Source organism: Xenopus laevis, chromosome 4S (assembly GCF_017654675.1).
Source record: "Xenopus laevis strain J_2021 chromosome 4S, Xenopus_laevis_v10.1, whole genome shotgun sequence".
In the NCBI taxonomy this organism is placed as follows: Eukaryota; Metazoa; Chordata; class Amphibia; order Anura; family Pipidae; genus Xenopus; species Xenopus laevis.
The window spans coordinates 100,172,830-100,193,082 of NC_054378.1; the positions used below are offsets into that span (position 1 = coordinate 100,172,830).

Consider the following 20,253-nt stretch of genomic DNA (forward strand, 5'->3'; position numbering starts at 1 on the left):
ACTAGCACCCCACCGACAGCACTTTTCCTTGCTTTAAGCCCTATTAACCCTATCCTGTGTCTTCCCTTCACTCTGGGTCCCTATATTGTGGTGTATCCATTGGAAACTATTTCCACTACACTCCTAGGTGGGGCAATAAACTACCCATTCTAACTTTCCTTACTCATACACCTATACTGAAAGCTGCTATACTAATATCTACCTTTTTCTTCTTTAGGTCTCCTTTAAAACAGAGCTTCCTTCTCCGGCAGCATCCTCCCATCAACAGACCTTAACTCTACGGTGTGGCTCCCTTTTATACCCTTCATCACTTTGGGCTCCCTATAGTGGTGGGGGAACAAATTACATTTCTTACCCTGGTGGCCAGTTAACCACATAACACTCCCAACAGTTTTAACACATTCATTCACACATTAAATAACTTTTGCACTATTTTGAACATGAATCAGTTACATCAATTTGTTCACCCTCTTACATACTGGTTGGGGATCACTGCACTAAGTTACATAAATTATAGTGCTAATTATTTGAGGTTTAAGTGTGCTGTGTGTAGTACTAGTTGCTAGTAGCTGAGAGTGGAATATGAGCAAGTCTAAGAAGTGCCACCTCTGATATGTGCAGGAAATATTACAAAATGTTAATTGTTATTTAGGAAAAAACTGAAATAACTAACTGCTCATTTATCTGGGTGGATAAAGTAGTTTTCTGATATTTTTGACCTTGAATGATAGACCTGTATTCACCCCTCATTAGATAGGAGTCAGCTTGAACACTGAACTGCAGAAGCAGAGCAACACGTCGGGAAGGGAAGTTCCAGGCCTAAAAATAGCTTGTAATTAAATCACGGCCAGAGAAATTCTTAAAGAGGTCACCAGCAGCACACATTCCTATACAATATTTGGTAAAATTGACTAAATCAAACTGGGAGCATCAACTGATGTGCTAACTCTGGAAATAATTATCTTTTCTATCTGATGTCCATTATCCATATTTTCCAGTCTATCTATTTTCCTAGACTAGTTAGCTTTTTTTTTCTGTTTTATTACTTCCCAAATATTTCTCTGTAGGAATGGTGGGATACTGTACATTTTTGGCACCTTAACACATAAACATAGAATATAGCTAATGGACTTGCAGATAAGATCTGGGTGGCCCACCAACTCAGCATTTTTCCCTAATGCTTTAAAACTCCAGATGAAGTTCTGGAACTTTCTTTCAGTGCACTCATGGCTTAAATATCTATAGCTGACTCTGTAATTAAAATACCCTTCTCACTTCATATTAAGCTGCTTTTCCAATGAACCATATCAAATGCTGGTAATGTACAGAATGCGGATGCTTTTTGGTATTAAGCACAACTTTTTCATTGTATAGGTCAGAAACGAACACAATTCATCCCAGACTACTAGCATTGCCTACAACCTACCCCCCCCCTCCGCCCACTCATGCATGTGCAGACAGCAGGCACACAATTTTTCAGTGAATAGAATGGATATAGAGGAAGCTGAGAAGATGACCCTGTGGTCCAGTCCCCCTGACCTCCAGCCCCCCCCCCAGATTAAATTATAAATTTTAAAAAGAACATAAAAATGTTTAAATGAAATGTGTTCCTAACTAAAGCCACTTTGGAGGCAGTGGATCCAGTGCCACCCTCCTGAGTTTACCTCCACCCTTGGAGAAAGATAGGATGGATTGCTAATGTAGTGAGCGATGTAAGGGAAGCAAGTCGGTGGGGGTGGGCGGAGTCAAGGATGTGGGTGAAGTTGGGGCATAGTCGGGGTGGGACATGGGCGGGCGGAAGTGGGATGTGGGTGGGGCGGAAAGTGAGCAGGAGGATCAGAGTCCTCTCTGAAGTTTATTTGCAGGGGGCCCGGCGCACTCTAGTTTCGCCACTGCATTTCAGGTAGGTTGGAAAGGGCATTTGGAGACAAAATGAACAGGGAAGGTTTGACAGCTGGCCGGTACAAACGAAGCTTGATGCCAATGATACTGATAGGGTAGAAATTATTATTTCATAGCACTTTTCTCCTATGGGACTCAAACCGCTTTACAGCAAGCAGGGCAGCCATTATAGGGGCATTAAGTATGCTGGGACACCTGGAGCTAAAGTGACTTGTCTGGGGTCAGACAGCTTTGCACCAGGGAAACAAACCAGGGCCTCTAGCATGAGATCCCATATCAAAGAATGATTATTAGCATACAGGGGCCTCAGAATTATGACAGGGCTATGATATCATTCCTGATTAAGACATTTCCTGGATGTACTTCTTTGGGGAAATGCATTTTGTATGTGTATAAATATAACCATTGTCACCAGGGTGATAATGTAATGGAATATTTTTAGCAGTTGCACCGCACCTTTTGGTACCATCTTCACATCAGGAACTTGCTTGCTCAACATGGGACAATATCATGGTGGGCATGGAACAAATAGATGCTTGGTACGATATAGTGCAGAATCTTCACTCAATGGGAGCCAAGACTACACATATGTGAATTTCACAGCTGAGCCAGTAATATACTCCAAACTCTTTATTAGGAATAGCATTAAGGTGTGCTTGTTTCTTTCTCTTTTAGTGAGTTGTTAATCTCACCTAACAGCTAATACAGCTAAAATACAGCAATAACATTGAGGGGCCCAATGGATATCTTAATCTGTAAATCTCTAGTATCTCTACCCAGTAAGTCTTCCACTTTTCACAATACAGAAATACTTGACCAGTACTTAGCAAGTGATTCCACTCTAATCCCTAAAGCCTGTGTTCCCCTGGAAATTAAGGGCCAAATCGTAACAAAGAAGTAGGCAAAAAATGCAACACATAATTTTTTGGGGCTTCTCAGCCAGCCCAAGGTAACGCCAGCCTTAGGGCAGGGGACACGGGCAGATTCGGGGAGATTTAGTCACCTGGCAACTAATAGCCTCTTCTGCGGGGCACAATCTCCCTGAACTGCCTTCCCCCTGCTATAATGAGAAAACGCCAGCGCGTTTCTGAAGTCGCCTGAAGTTTCCTCGTGAGGCAACTTCGGGTGACTTCGAAAAATGAAGCGCTGCGAATGCCATCGTGCAGAAGGATGCACAATGCAGAAACTGTATTTAGGACCAGTGCTGTCCTAGGCATTGGACCTCAGTCCATCCCCTTCCCTTGCTCATTGGAACATGCCGATGGCATAAAAAACTGGTGCCCCCTCAGCTCCACTAGCAATGGGCTAGGAATATAAACTCCCTCTTATGGCTGCTGCCTTAATCATTGCCCCTTGAGTGCCGATAAATAAAATAAAGCTCTGGCAGCAGGGGTTGTTAGGAGCTAGGGAACCCTAAAATCAGGCGTTTAAGCACATGGCTCCCTGGCGCTTCTGCAACTGTATCCTGGGCAGGATTTTGAATCCAATGGAAGGTGCTGATGCCAGTGGATGAACAGGGGCAAATGTGGAAAATGCATTGGACAAAGGCCCTCTCTACTCTCCATTAAAATTTCCCCAAGGATTAAAAAAACTTTCCATTATTATACATATGTATGTTGTGTCTGCACATTGAATGAGTAGCAGAGCTTTCCCTGCAGAGTTTGCTTCCTCCTCCTATTTTTCAGAACACACACCCTTCCCCACACACCTTTACACACACCAGCCTGTGCTAAGTCACCTCCCTTCCCCGTGTTCCCGCCTCTGCACACACCCCTCTTGCCCACACAGCAAAAGTAAATTCCCTGCACACTTTTCACTCCAGTCAGTGGCTCTGCTCTTGCCATTTGCACTGCAAGGAAATCCTGCACTTGTTACTGTTTCCTACATGATTTTGGATAATCCTGTTTGTTTGGTGCTCTGGGGATGTTAATTCCACCTATCACTTGTGTACCTTCCTCACCAGCCGCAGCTTAACACCGTGCAAATCTCATTTAACCACTTGTGTATCAACAACAATCTACACTGGAATAAGAGGAGTTCCTGTTACTCAGGAAGAGGGGCCCCTTTAAAAGAAGGGTGTCTTCTTCTCTCAATTACATTTGCTCTGTGTACAGAGCTGACATCTGCTTTATTCATGTTCCACAAAGTCCCCTGTGGGCTTCAGGATGAATCTTGGGGGGCTGCTGGTTTCTCTCTGTCTCCTGCTGGTTATCAATGCTGAGGTAAGGACTGTGGGCATGTTATCCCTCTTGCATGCACGCTCATTTCCATCCACTATATAGTTATCTATATATATAGAAGGGCAAAGATATATTTAATTTACACAATCAGTTACCTGTTTCTCCATATTGCTTGGAATAGCCTAGAATACCTGTTCAGCATTTCCTATTTAGGCCAAAAAGAAATATAGGACACACCTAATCCTGAAATGATCAGTTATGAATGCAGCACCTGTCATATATTACTAGCACCAACTCTAGGGAATAATAACTGGTGATCCTCCAGATGTCCTTCCCAACAGCTTTCCTGCTGAAAGTTGTAGTTCTGCAACAGCTGGTGGCCTGTAGTTTGGACTAGTGCTCACTTAGAACCCCATGACAAATGCCTGCTCTATGCTGTCCTAATATTTACTCTGTGCCTCATGAGTGGAGGACTCGGGACCCCATAACACTGCAGGGTAATTCTGCTGGTTCAAGGGCAGTTAAGGAATCTGCACCTGCTGAGATTGAGAGACATGGCTGAACTTATGCTGTTTCATTGGGTGCTTCTTCTTATGTTTAAAGGTAAATAATTCTTTGCACTGTTACTTTAAATAAGATGTGTGTGGCTGTGTTAATGAATTGTACAGCAAGTGGTTATTCAGGGCATTAAACTAAGGCAAGTAGAATATGCACATGTACCTTGCATGCTGGCAGCTGAGATCCTCTTCTGTGCAGAATCCTTATTCTATGCTAAAACACACAGAAAGATTTTTTGGAAACACTAACCCCCCTTCCTGTAGTGCTTTTTGCTGACAGTTGTACATTGCTGAGCTGACAGTTAGAATTTATGGCCAGAAAAGTGCAGGTAAGCACAGGTTAATAAAACATGTCTTGGCTATACTGAGAGATGTATGAGTGTCCCTTGTTATATATGTGGCAGGCAGAACTGAGAGATTATTGCAGTCCACTGTGCAGGCAACTTGCAGTCCTGTGTCCCTTCCACCTGCCGGGGGCTATATGTATATATCTATGTGTGTGTTTCTCTGGCCTGCTGCCTGGAACACACTAAGTGCAGCCTGAGGTGGAGTTCTCTGAGAATACCTAAGGAGGGCAGATTGCGTTAGAAAACTCATTAATGCCTGGAAGGAAGGGAGAGGAATAAGATCAGGAGATAAGTATGGCAATAAAGGACAGAGAGAAGAATATGTAAAGGATAATGTTCGGAGAAGTGCAGAAAAGAAGCCCCAGGGGAAGACCGGAGTCTGATATATGGCTGGCAGGGATTGCAGAGCAAAGAGAACTGAAACACACACATTTAACTAGAAACTTGTAAGACTCGGGATCCAAACTCTCATTCAGCAACAGCTGCAAAACTATGGGGTAACAATCCCTTTATTAAACCCCATCATTAGAAATAATATAGCGTTTAGCAGCCTCTACACCTCCTAGCATTGCTGTGGCTGCAGAACATAGTCTTTTTTAATTGTGGATAAGCCAGTATAGGAGGTGCACTAGTAAAACTGAGAGCTGTCTGGCTAAACTCCAGGGCAGGTGTACAATATCAGACCGGCCAGTCTTTGGTTCTTCCGTACCCTTGCTCTCCTTTCACTCTCAACCTTATGGGGCTGCCCTTGTGTGCACCATGCGCCACTGTTCTACCCTTTCCCAGTCTGGGCATTTTTCTCCCATGTTCCGTATGGTGCATTCCACTAAGTATTTGTCCTTTCCTCTGCATTTATTTGTACTGTCTCGCTGTGCCTTCTTCTCTGAATTTGTTTTATTTTCATTATGATTTAAAGCCATTTTTCTTTCTTGTTTCCTTCCTGACCCTTATATTCTAACAGATCCCTTACAGACAGACAGGGGCTGGGGTGGCAATATAAATATATTGTTCATAGGTACTGCCCTTTTTTGCTGGTCTTTTTTATACCCTCAATATAACCATTTACAGTATTTTCCTCCTGTGTAAACTCCTTCTCCTGGTTTCCTATTCACAGAAGCATAACAATTAGTAACTGGGTTAGAGCAAAGCCTTTTTTGGGGCCCCTTACATCCAAACCTTGGGAAAGATGATCTGGTCTACACATTAAAAGGGGCATCTATACTTCCAAGCCGCCCTCCCAGAAGCAACCACAAGTTCTGGTGTATCTATTGTTGGGTCCAAGCTTAGATCTCCCTTATTCTGCCTTCAGCACGCCTTCCCATACCTTCTCGCTTTCTCCATTCTGCCCTCTCACCTCTGCACTGGCTCGATTAGCTGCTATGAAGAACAATCGCTGGCACCGCTTCTCTTGCTGTTAGTATTTCTTTCCTAGAAGGGCAGGCAGCCAAATGATTTTTTTGTATTATTGTTCTTCTTTGTTGCAATCTGTTTGAGCCAGAATTTTCTGAGTAGGAAAAGAGAACACCTTCTAAAACAAAGGAGGTGCTTTAAAAAGAATGTTGAAGGAGATTGGTATCTGTGCCCATCTCACCATTAAAGGCATACTGTTAGATCATTATCTGCCCAGAATGCTAATGGTTGAAGGGAATTACTAAAGAGCTCCGGCGCGTGAGCTGGAAACCATGAGTTTTATGCCATGCTCTGACAAGTCAACTGACTATAACAATGGTATCTTTATGATCACTACCAGCCTAGTCCTTGGCTCTCGAGCGGGACAATGAGTACTTGATTTGTGCTCTACTTGTAGGATATTACTTGTTGGTTGAGACATTTTTTAGAATCTGATCTAAGTATTAAATTGGATTTATGTCCCAGATTGTCTTTTATTTGTGCATTCACTGAATATTTTTAAGACTTTTTTTGTTCAAACTGTCAGTGCTAAAAATCATATGGTTCTGATATGCTCCAGTAAGTGCCAAATCATAGTACAATGGAAAAGATTTAGCCCAACGAATGGTTTTGGGGAAAGACATATGTTCACTACTAACATCTAATTAAACAGTATCTTCTAGATCCAATTGTTGGCCTAGGAGCCAAGATCTGATCATACTGTGGGTCCAATGACACCCGTCCAGCAAGGATTGAATCAACACATCTCCTGATGGGATTTTCAAACCTGCTTGATAGATAGATAGATTTTTGTCAGCCCTGAAAGGGCCCCACAGACCAATTAGCTCCCATTGTGTATTGCCAACTTAACTTGGCATCGCTGATATGCTCATTTTGTAAAAACATTATGTATAACTACTAGAAGGGCCTAACCTGGTGTCTTCCTTAGTAAAAGTTGTGTTTTCATTGGTGGTACAATGAAAGTCGCAAAGAATGCATCAGGCCTTGTAACCCACGGCAACCAATTAGAGGATAGCACTAACTGTTTACAACAAATTGACAGCATCTTCATTTCTTTTAACCGAAAGCCATCAGTAAAAATAAGGCAACTTCAATGTTTTATGCCGGTATATCAATGAATAGTGCCGGTGACAAAAAAAGGTTTTTTATTGAATTAATAACCATAATAAATGTAATAAAGAAATTGGCAATATTGTTAAGAAAGCCCAAAGATGAATGTCAAACTCCAAAGAGTTCTGAATGGAATTGGGAGATCTTAACGGGAATACTGAAGGCCAAAGGAAAGGGAATGTGGTGCACCAGAAATTATATGGTAATGTGTAATTTTAAATGTGGGTTGTGAGATCTTATTGAAGTTGAGTGAAAGTGGAAGTTTGGCAGCTGCTGAGAGGGAGAAGACCACCGAGGCGTAGAGAAAGATCTTATGACATTTGTAAATGGTCCATAACTCCAGACTTTGCGAGGGAGCTGGCAGAGCATAATTAGTTTTTAGAGCTATACTGATTTCTATTACTGTGTTCTACCAGGCAGTTCATTACTCATGACCAAAATATCTGTGTCAGTGAGAATGATATAGGGGAGTCCTCCCTTTCATTAAGTAACCGTACTACAGGCAATTTAAAACAAAATAGAGTCTGTTATTTCAATATGAATCAAACTGGAATCTCTGTGATCAACCTGCTGTTTTAGCATTTTCAATCCATTTCACGAAGACAGTCATTTGCCTGGCCTGTTTTTTTAAATATACAGCATCAACGGAGGTAAAACACATCACAATCAGCCATTTGTCAGTTAATACAAGGGGCCATCCGAAGTGTAAGGGGTCAGTGTAACCCATGTTCTACTGTGAAAGCCAGTCAAAGGGTCATTTTGGGCAACACCAGTATTACATACTATATTTATAGTAAATTGGCTGGTTTTCTACATTTCTAGAGTGAATCTTAATGATAGAGTGCATACAGAGGATACAGCTATTTCCTTATTAAATGACCTCTTATTGCCTGGACTCTAGCCTGAGAAACAACACATGGCCTGCTGGGCATAACTTCATTTTTCTTCTGTGTGTTTTTGGCAGGGAGATCCCATTCCAGAGGAGATGTTCAAGAAGATCTCAGAGGGAGCTGTCACTTCCATTTCAGAATTACGGAGGGTTCTGCAGATAGATTCCGTAGGTAAATCTCTACAGGTCTGCATTTCCACACATTCTCTGCAACAATGCACACGTTGTTCCTACCAATGATGGGATATTTCATTCGCTACCACTGAACTATGGTGACTGATGAAAGCTGTGACCCTATATTAAAATGATAATGTCATACAAAGCAGTCTGTTAAGCTCTTGGGCTGCCACAGTCGATAAATATCCCACGAGGGGTCATATATAGCTTCAAGTCTTCTAATGGACAACCATTACAGATCATATCTTTCTCACCCAGCATTAGCCCTACAAAAAAGGCTGTGGCAGTTACATACAGATGAAGGTGAGTTTTATCACCAGGTGTAGGGCCTTAGGTTGAACACATAGTAAACATAATAAAGCTAGCACTGTATATGAATTCAGGAGAAGCTCTCTATAAGTTGTTGACTTTAAAGAGATAGATACTAATAAAAACATAGTCCTAGTTTGCACCATGGTTTCTGGGCATAGCTTTCATGGACAGTGAACATCCAAAACATCCACACTGCTGCAGCACTTACAGTGATACTGGGCCTTCTGGCAGCTGGCCACTACCCACATCTATCTGCCAACCAATGTTCTTCAAATTGCATTAAACTAGGAGCTTGATGCACATGTCAATGGGGAAAAAAGGACTAGGGCTGTTCATTGAATTGCCTGTCGTGCCTGCCCTATTACTGTGCAGTTAGCTTTTGAAATATGCAGAACATACCACTTCTTTGAGGGCTAGTGGTGCCTTAGTCTCTTTAGAGCAGTTGTCTATCCCTTTAGCCAGCCTATGGAGATTGAAGTGAAGTTATAATTGGGCAGGGTACAGTAGATACAGTTCTGGAAACCAAACCACCACCCTTTCTATCTTTAATATAATCTCCCGTTGCACATTAGCATGTTTTGTGAGATTCCTATGCCAGTAATGGAACCATGATCAATCTGTCCAACTTGTCAAACTAATGTATTCTTATGGCAACTCCCTTATACACAATGCATTATGCCCACTATTGCCAGAATGGGTTGAAACTTTGTCCCCATAGATTTGGTCATTCTTTGCTCAGCCATTACATAAACTCCTCCCCATCCCCATTTTATTATAGATAGAAAAACATTGCATACGATTGGACTGCACTGGGAAACATATTTAACTGTCTGTTGCCTTATTAAATAACTGCTCCCAACCATCAGCATTGTTATTATTCTTTAAACATCATTCACATCCATCCCTAATACAAGTCCTAAGATTACCCCTGCACTGAGGCAGATAATGGCCCAGCACTGACCAAAGTTTTAGCCCGAGAAGCATTTGTACAGGTTGATAACTGAACACATCTGTGCATCAATTCATTTAACTGTATACAGTTTGGTATTTTTGTTTGCAGTTGTATGTGCTTGCTGGTGCACGCCTGTGTATTTCTCAGCCAGAGGCTACTTTCAGTATTTGCAAAATATGTATAAACTAGGACACCGATAAACGTACAAAATATGAAAGAAATATACAAGAATACACTTGCATAAAGGCACAAAGCATCAAACAGCAGCTGCACAAGTGCATTTGAGGATATAGATGTTAGAGCCGATCCAAAGCTCCGTAAAAAAATGGGATATCATATATACTGTATGTGTGGGTGGGGGGAACTGGGGGCACACTACGGCTATGATTTCCTATGTTCTGCTTTGCAGTTGAAACAAACAATCCACATGATACACCCAGGCAAATGTGATCAGACACATTTATTCTGTTCCACATCTTAGTAGTAATAATCCAGTAGTCCCTGGTATGTTTTCTATTGGGAAAGTGCAAAATGTGTAGAGAAGCAGGACCAGACTGGCAATCTTATAGCCAGAGGAGCTGCTGTAAGATGCCACAAATCTATGCTTCAGGGGCGTAACTATAGCGGAAGCAGACCCTGTGGCTGCAGGGGGGCCAAAGGGTATAGGGGCCCCATGAGGCCCTAATTCATATACAGTTTCAATAAATATTGGTAAAACAACCTATAAACATTTTGGAGGCCCATTAATTATATCTAGTAACAGCACTGCTATGCTTTATAGTATATCAGGCCTGTGTGCACATGAAATGCCAGTACCTATTTTGAATATCAATACTGGAAAACTCACAAAAGATTTTGTTTTAAATACATTTTTTGCCACTACTTCAATCTGTCGCCTCTGCAAGCAACCTTTTAGATTCCATGTGTATATGGCAGAGTAGGACATGGTGCTGAGCTGGGTATTAATAGCAGGCACAGCTGCTGCAGCTGGACTGAGCCAGCAAGAGAGGGGGCTGAGAGGGGAGTCGGAGGAATTCTTTTCATGCACAAGCCAGAGTTGGGGACTGGTACTGCACACAAAGAGGGGAAGTTGTGTCCAGACACTGATAGCGAAGTGCAGGGGGCTGATGTGTGCATGGAGACAATAGCAAAAAGGGAGCCCTGACGTACTGCAAACTCTATGCTCCTGGCTGGGTTCCCTGTACATGTGGGATCACACTGTGTGTTGTACTTATTAACCCAGTGGCTTCTTAAACTATGAGCTGGGACCCAAAAACCGGTTCCATGCAGGTTAGGGTGGGTCACTGTGATCCATTTTATTATAGGAAAATCACTTCCTATGGTAGAAAACAGTAAAATAAATAGGAGCTACATACTGTAGCTGGTTCCAAATCATGTATTGTGTTGCAAAGCCAATCCTCTAGTTAGTGTAGGTTCCCCAAGAAAATGGTTAAGAACCCTTGTACCAGCTTGACTCACTTTACATATGGGTTCCACTCGCCTTGTGTATAATAACTTATTGGCTTCTAGCATTCCTGTACATGTGGGTGATGCCGATTAACCCATTTGTTCCTGGCATGATTCCCACTATACCATGACTCATGCTGTGAGGGTGTAGAAGTCTCTTGCTACAGAGGCTGTATAAGACAAACTCAACCTGCACTATCAACCCATCTCAGAGCAATTACTTACCATGTCACTTTGTTGCCCCATTCGGTTTCATGAAATGAATTGTTATCCTAGACAAATAAGTCAAATGAAACCTGCTCATGGTATTTTAAATGAGAAATAAATCACATTGGCATGCCTGAAGCCTAAGCAGACTTGAAAGCAAGAATGATCCTGCTAAGGTATTCATTTATACACAGTGGAAGCTGCTATAGTGCTTGTCTGCCTCTACTACTGTATTTTAAATAAATATCATTACAACAGCCCCATCTGATTTGTACTTACATGTATATGGGTTATATTTCAGTTGCAGTTTATAGAATATGGATCTGGTGAGATCATTCCCTGGCACACATATAAATAAAAATATGCCTACGTTTTGTACAACAATGTTCAGTTTACAAACTGTCTACTTTAAATGCAGCATCTCTTAACTTTAAATAGGAGGTGGATTTTTTTGCTGGACCTGCCACTTGATGCATGATATACAAGATGTACAGATGTATAATTGGTGGATCCTTTACGAGTAAAGCTGGCCATAGATGTTGAGATTTTTAAAAGATCAGATCCTGATCGTGAGACCAATATCTTCTCAGAACGATCGTACGATCGTACGAATTTACCATCAACTAAAAAGACCAATTTGGCAGGAAAACAAAGGGGAGCTGCCTGCTTGGCCCTGCAAACATAGAGAGATTGCACTGGGGCCGACAAAGATTTTTTGACCTGGCCGATCAATTTCCCGACAGATGTCGGCCGAAAAATCGTAAGATGTACGATCGTTCGAATACCACTAACCGCACGATAATTTCGAAGGATTGGTCAGACTTCCCTAAAATCGGTCGTTCGGCAAGAAGAATCGTCGCGTCTATGGGGACCTTAAGCAAACACAATAGCAGGTTCCAGCATCCCACGGCCTATTCTATTCTGTTTGTCCTTGCTGTGCTCTCAAACAGGGTGTGACTAGTGGCTGTTTTGGAAACACTGACTAATGAGTGTTAGCCAAAATCAGAGTTTTTCTCATTGTGTCACACAGCAGGCCACCTTGAAAGTTACCCGCAGCACAGTTAGCCTTCTGTAGTGGCTTATATAATCAATAGGTCACTGTAAATGTTTCACTATCTACAGTTCGACAAATATCTTTTTTTTTTTTTTTGCTCTCTTTTTTTTGTATAATCTGTTTTTATTCAAGAAATATTTCAATAACTGGGGTTACAGAAAGAAGAAAAAGGGAAAGGGAAACAAAAAAAAAGAAATCAATTCTCATCATCAGTGTTACAAAAATTTCTTGTAATCCATAACATTCCGTATCTATTGATGTTTTTATTTTTCAGCAACCTTACTTCAAACACCTTACCGATTGATTATTAGCAAGATAAGGAATAATATGTATTTAGTAAATTTTACATTCAGTAAATTATATATTTAGTAATTAAAAAGTAGATTAGTGTAAGAGCGAAGGTGTTATCTCTCTATATTAAATAATCCTGGTCATCATAGTTTTGAATGATCTTTAAATGGCTAATCTTTATATGGCTAGTGGACCTCTTCAGGATGAGAAATATACTCTATGGGAGTAAGTATAAGTTACCTTAATATAAAGCCGTAATCTAATTGGGTATGGGACTTTTCTCTTAATCATGAAGCTTCAAAAACTTTAACCATGGGGACCATGTTTGCCGGTATTTAACATTGTTGTTGTGAATTATTGCTGTTATTTCCTCCATCTTTCTGGTTTCTTCGACTAACAGAATCCACTCATGAACTGTGGGTGGTGTTCTATCTTTCCATTTTTTGGGAATCAAGGATTTAGCTGCTTGCATTAAAAATAACAAAAGATGATTCTTTATGGTTGATTCTGTTTTTGGTTCATAGTGGAGAATCAGATTTGGTAAGAAGTTTACTATTTTCTGCTGTGTAATTTGTTCTATTATTGTTTGTACTTCTTCCCAATAGGTTCTAAGCACTTTACAATGGTACCAGACATGGGTGTAGGTACCTACTTCTTCTAGGCATCTCCAACAGGTATCCTGTGCGTTAGGAAATATGTGCTTTAATTTAGTAGGGGTATAATACCATCTAGTTAGTAGTTTGTACGCAAATTCCTGTGTCTTAGACGCCATTGATGACTTATGGATAGAATCATATATAGCGGGCCATGAAGCTTGTGGAATTGCAATCTTGAGGTCTTTTTCCCAGCTCAGTTGGTGAGGTGGGGAAAACTTCAAATTGGTTAAGATCAGATTTTTATAAATCATGGAAAGAGGTCTCTGGGGAATATTTTGTGTTAACAGCAATTTTTCCCACCACGTAGTTGTTGTCTTCATCGACAGTAGTTTTGTCCTGTCTATAAAGTGATGTAGTTGGTTGTAATTCCATTGGTCCCTTGGGTGTGAACCCCATCTTTTTTGTATGGTAGCTAATGAAATTACCCGCTCATGTTTGATAAAGTCTTTCATTAGGGTTTGTCTGTCATGATGTGTGTTCCATCTTTCAAAGGCCCTTTTGTCCAGGCTTGGGGGGAAGTCTGCATTTTGTGTTAGTGGTTGAAGAGGGAAAGGTCTTTGAGCAAGATTGTGTGCTTCATAGGAATTTTGCCAGATCCTCAAGGTTGCCGATATTGTTGGATGTTTAACTATGTTGAGAGGTATATTGGCTGGTTGGGCCCATATTAGATTTGTTAAAGGTATCTGAGATTCATTTTGTTCTATTTCAATCCATTTTTTTGTTTTGTCGTGTATGTTCCATTGCAGAATTCGGCTAAGATGAATAGCTTTATAATAGAGGTAGGTATCAGGGAGTGAGAGCCCCCCTCTGTTCTTTGGTTGTGTTATTTTTTTTGCTCTCTTAACAGGTGAACACAAATGGTTGATGGTTATCTTTTTGAGCAATCACTCACTTATAGAGCTTTGGTGTATAAGAAACATCCAAAACCACATTTACATGTGCCCATAATATAAATCCAAAATAGACCTATTTATAGACATTTTCCTTATGCAGACAGAAAAGTACTTGCCTGCAGTTTATGGTCTATTCATTATTGTCCTTTATTTATATCTATACTTCCTATAGGAACTGCTACACTGTTTAAGCCCATGGCACCTTGGCACAGGGAGAACTGTGGCTATTAAAGTGCCTGCTCCCAAAAGCGTCCTATTACCATAAGATCAATACTGATCAATGACACACTGCTTTGCCATTCTGGCTTGAAATAGCAATAGGAATTCTTATACTTGAAATTCTGTTTCCTATAGAATATTCCCTTCTAAATAGAAGGGAACATTGGGGATCCTTTATCAATACTGGGCAAATTTGCCCTTGGGCAGGTACCCATAGCAGCCAATCCAATTTTTACACTCATTTTTCTGCCTGCAGCTGGCTGAAAAAAAACAGTCACTGGTTGGTTGCTATGGGTTACTTCCCATTTGTAAATTTGTCCAGTTTTGATAAATAAGCCAACTTGTTTTTAATTTATGTTTTCTGCAAACAAAATCTAACCTGTTGTGTCTTTTGCAGATGAAGAGGACAATTATGCATCGATTAATGAACTAAGAAGTTCGCCCACGAGCAATTCCAGTCATTCCCGGGTCATTCGCAGCTTAGGTAAATGAGTAATCTCATGACAGAGTCATTCCTAAATGATTGAGGCGCATGACTGGCAGATGACATCATGGTTAGGTTGTGGTTAGACGGTCAGGGGCACAAGTATCCATTTCACTCCTGACAGACACTTCCAGAAATAGAAATTCAGTCGTTTACATAGCCCAAGCCTTAGCAATTCACATTTAAGTGACATTTTGGAGTGTAACTGGTGGGCTTGATAAGTAGTTGTTGTTTTGCAATAGATAAATCACAGGTTTAGTCAGGTTTTAGCTTTCTAGGGTTGGAAAATGGGGTGACTGGCTTTTCTAGGCTCTTTACAAACTGCAAATGAGCTGTACAATGTGGTATAGCAGGTAAAACAAGGAACAGATGGCAACAGAATGTTGATCATAACACTTTATATCAGTATTCTGCAACCTCTTTGCCCTTAGTTATTGGTACAATACATCCCCCAGTAACTGGCCTGCAAAGTTTGTTTTGCCCCTGGCTCCAAATAGATGGCTTTGTGATCAAGGATGTGGTGGGCAAAGAGAAGAGCACAAAGGACATGTGACTGGTGTCCCAGCAGGCTTATTGTGATTGGATGTAGGGTATAGGGTTGGTGTTCCAAGCATACACCACAAACAGTTTGCTGCTGTGAGTGCAGAAAACTGTAGCGTATGCTTTGATGTTGCCTTTGGCATTTATAGAGCTTAAGGGATGTGACATAAAGCTGTGTTGTTAACTCTAAATAGTTTTTGTTTTACCTAGATGCAGAACAAGCCGTCCTTGCAGAGTGCAAACCCCGCGTCGAAGTGTTTGAGATTTCTCGCAAGTTAGTGGACCCCACTAATGCTAACTTTCTGGTGTGGCCCCCGTGTGTCGAAGTTCAGAGATGCTCTGGGTGCTGCAATGGTAAAACAATGCGATGTGCCCCAACAAGAATCCACATCCGCCATGTTCAGGTATATGACATGTTTGTGACCACTGTATTTATACTACTTTGTGACTGTGGGGTTTCACCTCCATATGAACTAGTCCTCCTTTTGGCTTGCATTTAAAGGAAAGCCATGGTTTATGAATTCTGCAAGCCTTGTCTCATACTTGCTTCTGATATTGGGGATAATTGTTAGCAAACTATGGATGTGGCATACCATGCCCACTGAATCATATAAATGGCTGTTCCTTAAACAGTCAGAAGAATTTGAATATTTATTATGTATGTATTAAAAAATGCTTGGCTAGAGAGTGAAGCTAGGTTACTTGTAAGGCAAGTTACCTCCAGTTAGAGTGATAACATCAAAGTGATGTTGTAATGTTATTTTTGAAAAAATGCCAGATTTCCTGACATCAGGTTCAAATGTCTGTTTGGAACAGGGCTGTGCATTTTCAAAATGTGCCAAAATCTTTGAAAAGAAAAATGCAACTTTAAAGATGTTCTCTCATTCATGTGCTAAAGTTAAAAGGGAACATGGTTCAGAAGAGCTGCCTTTAGAAATGCATACAAGTCTCCAGTGTTACCCCAGCCTTATAAATTCAAAATAGAAATTTGATCATACAGTTGTGTTATTAGTTATCATGTTAACCAAACACAACATTATGTCGATTCTAGGTCGCCGCATTCCTAAACTTACCTCTGTTTCCTCCCTCAGTTGGGGGGTATTTTCCATGAAATTCCTTTGCATTGGAAAGTTGACTGTTTTTTATGGAAAATTCATAGCATGGGATTTGTTTTTCAATGCTGGTGGGTAGATGCAATGGAAAGATCCACAAACACAAGTGGCTCTGCTATATCCATAAACAGCCATCTGAGGACAAGTTTGGGTTCAGTTTGGCAAAAGGTTCTGGGATTCAACCAAAACACAAATCAAATTCTAGTTCTATATCGCTTGCCCTGTATGGAACTTGAACTTATAATTTTTTTTTTATTTCTCACTAAAGGTAAACAAAATCTATATAAGCCGACAAGGGAAAAAACATGTGAAGGTTATAGTTCCTTTAGAGGACCATCTTGTCTGCAAGTGTGAACCTGTCCCTTCATCAACTGTACGGATCCACCATACTCCGCCTGAGAGCAAGAAAGCAATAGGTATCTATTTGATTTTATGTCTTTCTTCACATCTTTACCCCAGTTCTTATTCACAATTTTGGGACAAAAATGAACCGTGATTAGCAAACCATCTGTGGTATGTACCTGTTTCCTTAACACTGAGGAAGTGTTAAACATTGAAAACCTCTTTCTTCCTTCTAACAGAACTTCCTCCAAGCACTATGGCTCCGGCTCCTACATCTAAAAAAGAAGAGCAACCGCTGCGACCCCATAAGAAGAAAAATAGAAAATTCAAGCATTTACCTAGCAAGAAAGAGCAGAGAGAACTTTTGGTCACGTAGTGATCATTGAAAAGATCTTCATATGGGTCACAGGACAGGTGAGAAATAGCACTTTTCTCTATTTCTGTGAAATTCTTAAAGCCTTGCAATTTAATTGTTTTACCAAAAAGAATTGAATCGTTAGTATTTTATTCTAATATTAATGTCTTAAAAGTTATGTTTTATTATGTTAAAAAATGGCTACATCTAAACAATTTTTCAATTGGTCTATTTTTTCTTTTCTGTAGTTTTTTTTTTTTTAATCATTTGCCTTCTACTTCTTACTGTTCCCATCTCAATATGAATATCGTATTCAAATCCGTGCATGGTTGCTAGGCAATTTAGACCCTAGCAACCAGATTTCTAAAATTTCTAAAAGAGCTGCTGAATAAAAAGATACTGTAAATAGCTCAAAAGCCACAAATCATAAATTATTTTAAAACAATTGCAAATGAACAATTCCTTTAAAGGACAACTTAACCCTAAAAATGAATATGGCTAGAAATGCCATATTTTATAATAGTGATGGTCCAGGCCTTCACAGTCACAGTTTCCCATCTTGGATTTTGTTAGGAGTGTCTGCGACACTCCACATGCTCCATGTTCTTTGAGCAGCTGTTGAGAAGTTAAGCTTAGGTGTTGTCATCAGTGATGGGCGAATTTGTCCCGTTTCGCTTTGACACAAATTTTGTGAATCTCCTGCGAACAATTCACCGGCGTCTAAATTGGCGACGGCATCGGAACCGTGAATTCCACCAGCGAATTTTCGCAACAAATTTGAAAACTTGTTAGCCGGCAGCCAAATGTGCAAATTTGCGCCTGCCGAATAAATTTGCCCATCACTAGTAGTCATAATTTATTGAGCATTAAATTAGGGTCACCTGTCATATAAGCTGATGCTACAAGGCTGATTATTAAATTCAGAGCTAATTGTGCTGGTTTCTAAAATGCCATGAGCCAATAATTATTTACTAACCAGCCTTATATTGTGACATTCATATTCTATATATATATTCAGTATATCATGAGGGGGTCCCTAAGTTCAGTTAGTGACAGCATCACAGAGCATGTGCAGTGAATCAGCAGAAAAGAAGATGAGGAGCTACTGGGGCATCTTTGGAGACACATCTTTACTGCTAAAGGGCTGTGGTTGCCTTGGGCTGGTCCAGAACCCAAAAAACATAATGTACAACATTGCTGTCCTACTTCTTTAGTTAAGGTTGGGTTCTCCTTTAAAAAACAGAAACTGTTAATTTTCTATCATATGCAATCTCTGGAAAGCACTGCTTAAATGTGTTGGCACTAAATAATAAAAAGGCTATTTTCACATGTAACCATTATTTTTTTTTTTTTCACCTAGGCTCCAACCCAATGAAACAAACCTGGCCCCTATGGGGCTCTTCAATGCTCCTTTCCGAGCCTCTGCTTTAAATAACTCCTCAATTGTGCTTTTTTGGGGCACAAAGGAAAAAGGACCGTGCCTCCACTTCGCCCACTGCCCTCTTATTGCACATCTAAATACAACAACGTTTTTTTTCTTGGCTGCAAAGAGTACTCAAAAACCACTGACTCAAAGTGACTACATATCTGAGCTGATGAGGGTGTAGAAGCAAAAAGCCCATAAATCACTGGATGTATATTGCTACCCTATTTAATTTGTCTTTGTTTTGTATTTTTATACATATATAAATATTTTTGTAAAAAGTGGTTTCCTTTGCTGACGTTGCACGAGGCAGAACAGAGTCTGGATAAAAGGAATGGGACTCGGTGCTGAAAAATTCTTTCTATTTTTATTTTATTTTAGGGCCACAATAGTCAGTTTTACAAAGAACATTAGCAATGTAGGTAAAGCCCTTGACCCTTTGCCCTTACTTTGAGATAGGCTGTAAAAATCTCTAATGCCATGAAGAAATTCCACACTAGGCAATGACTGAGTTCAGCAGGATGTTTAACTTCTCCTGATCTTTCATATTCTACGGAACCTCCAAACATCTACAGTCTAAAATAAAGCCTTTCAATAAACAAACATAGGAGTTTGGCAGAACTCTCTCACGCTTACGTTACATGAGGGTGCCTTTCCTCTTCTGTTTGTAGCCAAACACTCCACTTTTTTTCTCTATATGGCCCTGAATTCTTCCGTTCATCTGTTAAGCTTTAACTTATTTTTCATTCTCTCCTGATATTATTTTTGTATTTTCTCTTTGAAACAGCTCTGTCTGCCTATAAAACTCAAGAATACGTGTTAATTGTGTAAAGTAATTTATATTCAGTATTTAAATTGTACAGAAACCAGAATTCTTTTAATTTGTATTAAAATACAGTATTACACTGTATCTGTTTTTCTATTATTTATTTGTTATTTCCTATATACTTAATCAGTATTCTGTAATGGTACCGTTAATGTACCCTTGTCAGTGCTAGATTAAGAGCTTTTAAACAAAATAAAAAATAAAATAAAGCATTAGGTTGCACAAAGTTACATTAAAACCCCTCTATAATAATATAAAGATTTGTTTAAACCTGTTATTCCGAAAGCTCCAAATTACTGAATGGCCATCGACTCCATTTTATCCAATTGATCCAAATTTAAAAATGATTTCCTTTTTCTCTGTAATAATCAAACAGTACCTTGTACTTGACTTAAGTTATGATGATCCAAATTATGGAAAGATCCGTTACCTGGAAAACCCCAGGTCCCCGGCATTCTGGATAACAGGTCCCATACCTGTATTATGTAAATGATTTATGCATTTTGAGTGAAACCAAAACACCCTAAGCTCCAAGAAAATATAGCTCC

At 40.2% G+C, this 20,253-nt stretch overlaps 1 protein-coding gene across 2 annotated transcripts; it reads left to right on the forward strand.

The window, feature by feature from the left end:
* The first annotated feature begins 3,705 nt into the window (after window positions 1-3,705).
* pdgfb.S (platelet derived growth factor subunit B S homeolog) lies at window positions 3,706-19,787 on the forward strand. Of its 2 annotated transcripts, none has more exons than XM_018259667.2 (7): window positions 3,706-4,124; window positions 8,471-8,567; window positions 15,021-15,107; window positions 15,858-16,051; window positions 17,028-17,175; window positions 17,341-17,515; window positions 18,817-19,787. In XM_018259667.2, exons 1-6 carry the CDS (start codon window positions 4,068-4,070, stop codon window positions 17,475-17,477), a joined length of 720 nt encoding a protein of 239 aa, XP_018115156.1. In that variant the 5' UTR covers window positions 3,706-4,067; the 3' UTR covers window positions 17,478-17,515; window positions 18,817-19,787.
* The last annotated feature ends 466 nt before the right edge of the window (window positions 19,788-20,253 follow it).

Bases quoted from the DNA above. Each gene is read 5' to 3' on its own strand.
- pdgfb.S (XM_018259667.2), top strand. From the start codon at position 4,068: ATGAATCTTGGGGGGCTGCTGGTTTCTCTCTGTCTCCTGCTGGTTATC. The intron at 8,568-15,020 runs GTAAATCTCTAC...TGTCTTTTGCAG, and splicing joins TCTGCAGATAGATTCCGTAG to ATGAAGAGGACAATTATGCA. The intron at 15,108-15,857 runs GTAAATGAGTAA...TGTTTTACCTAG, and splicing joins CCGGGTCATTCGCAGCTTAG to ATGCAGAACAAGCCGTCCTT.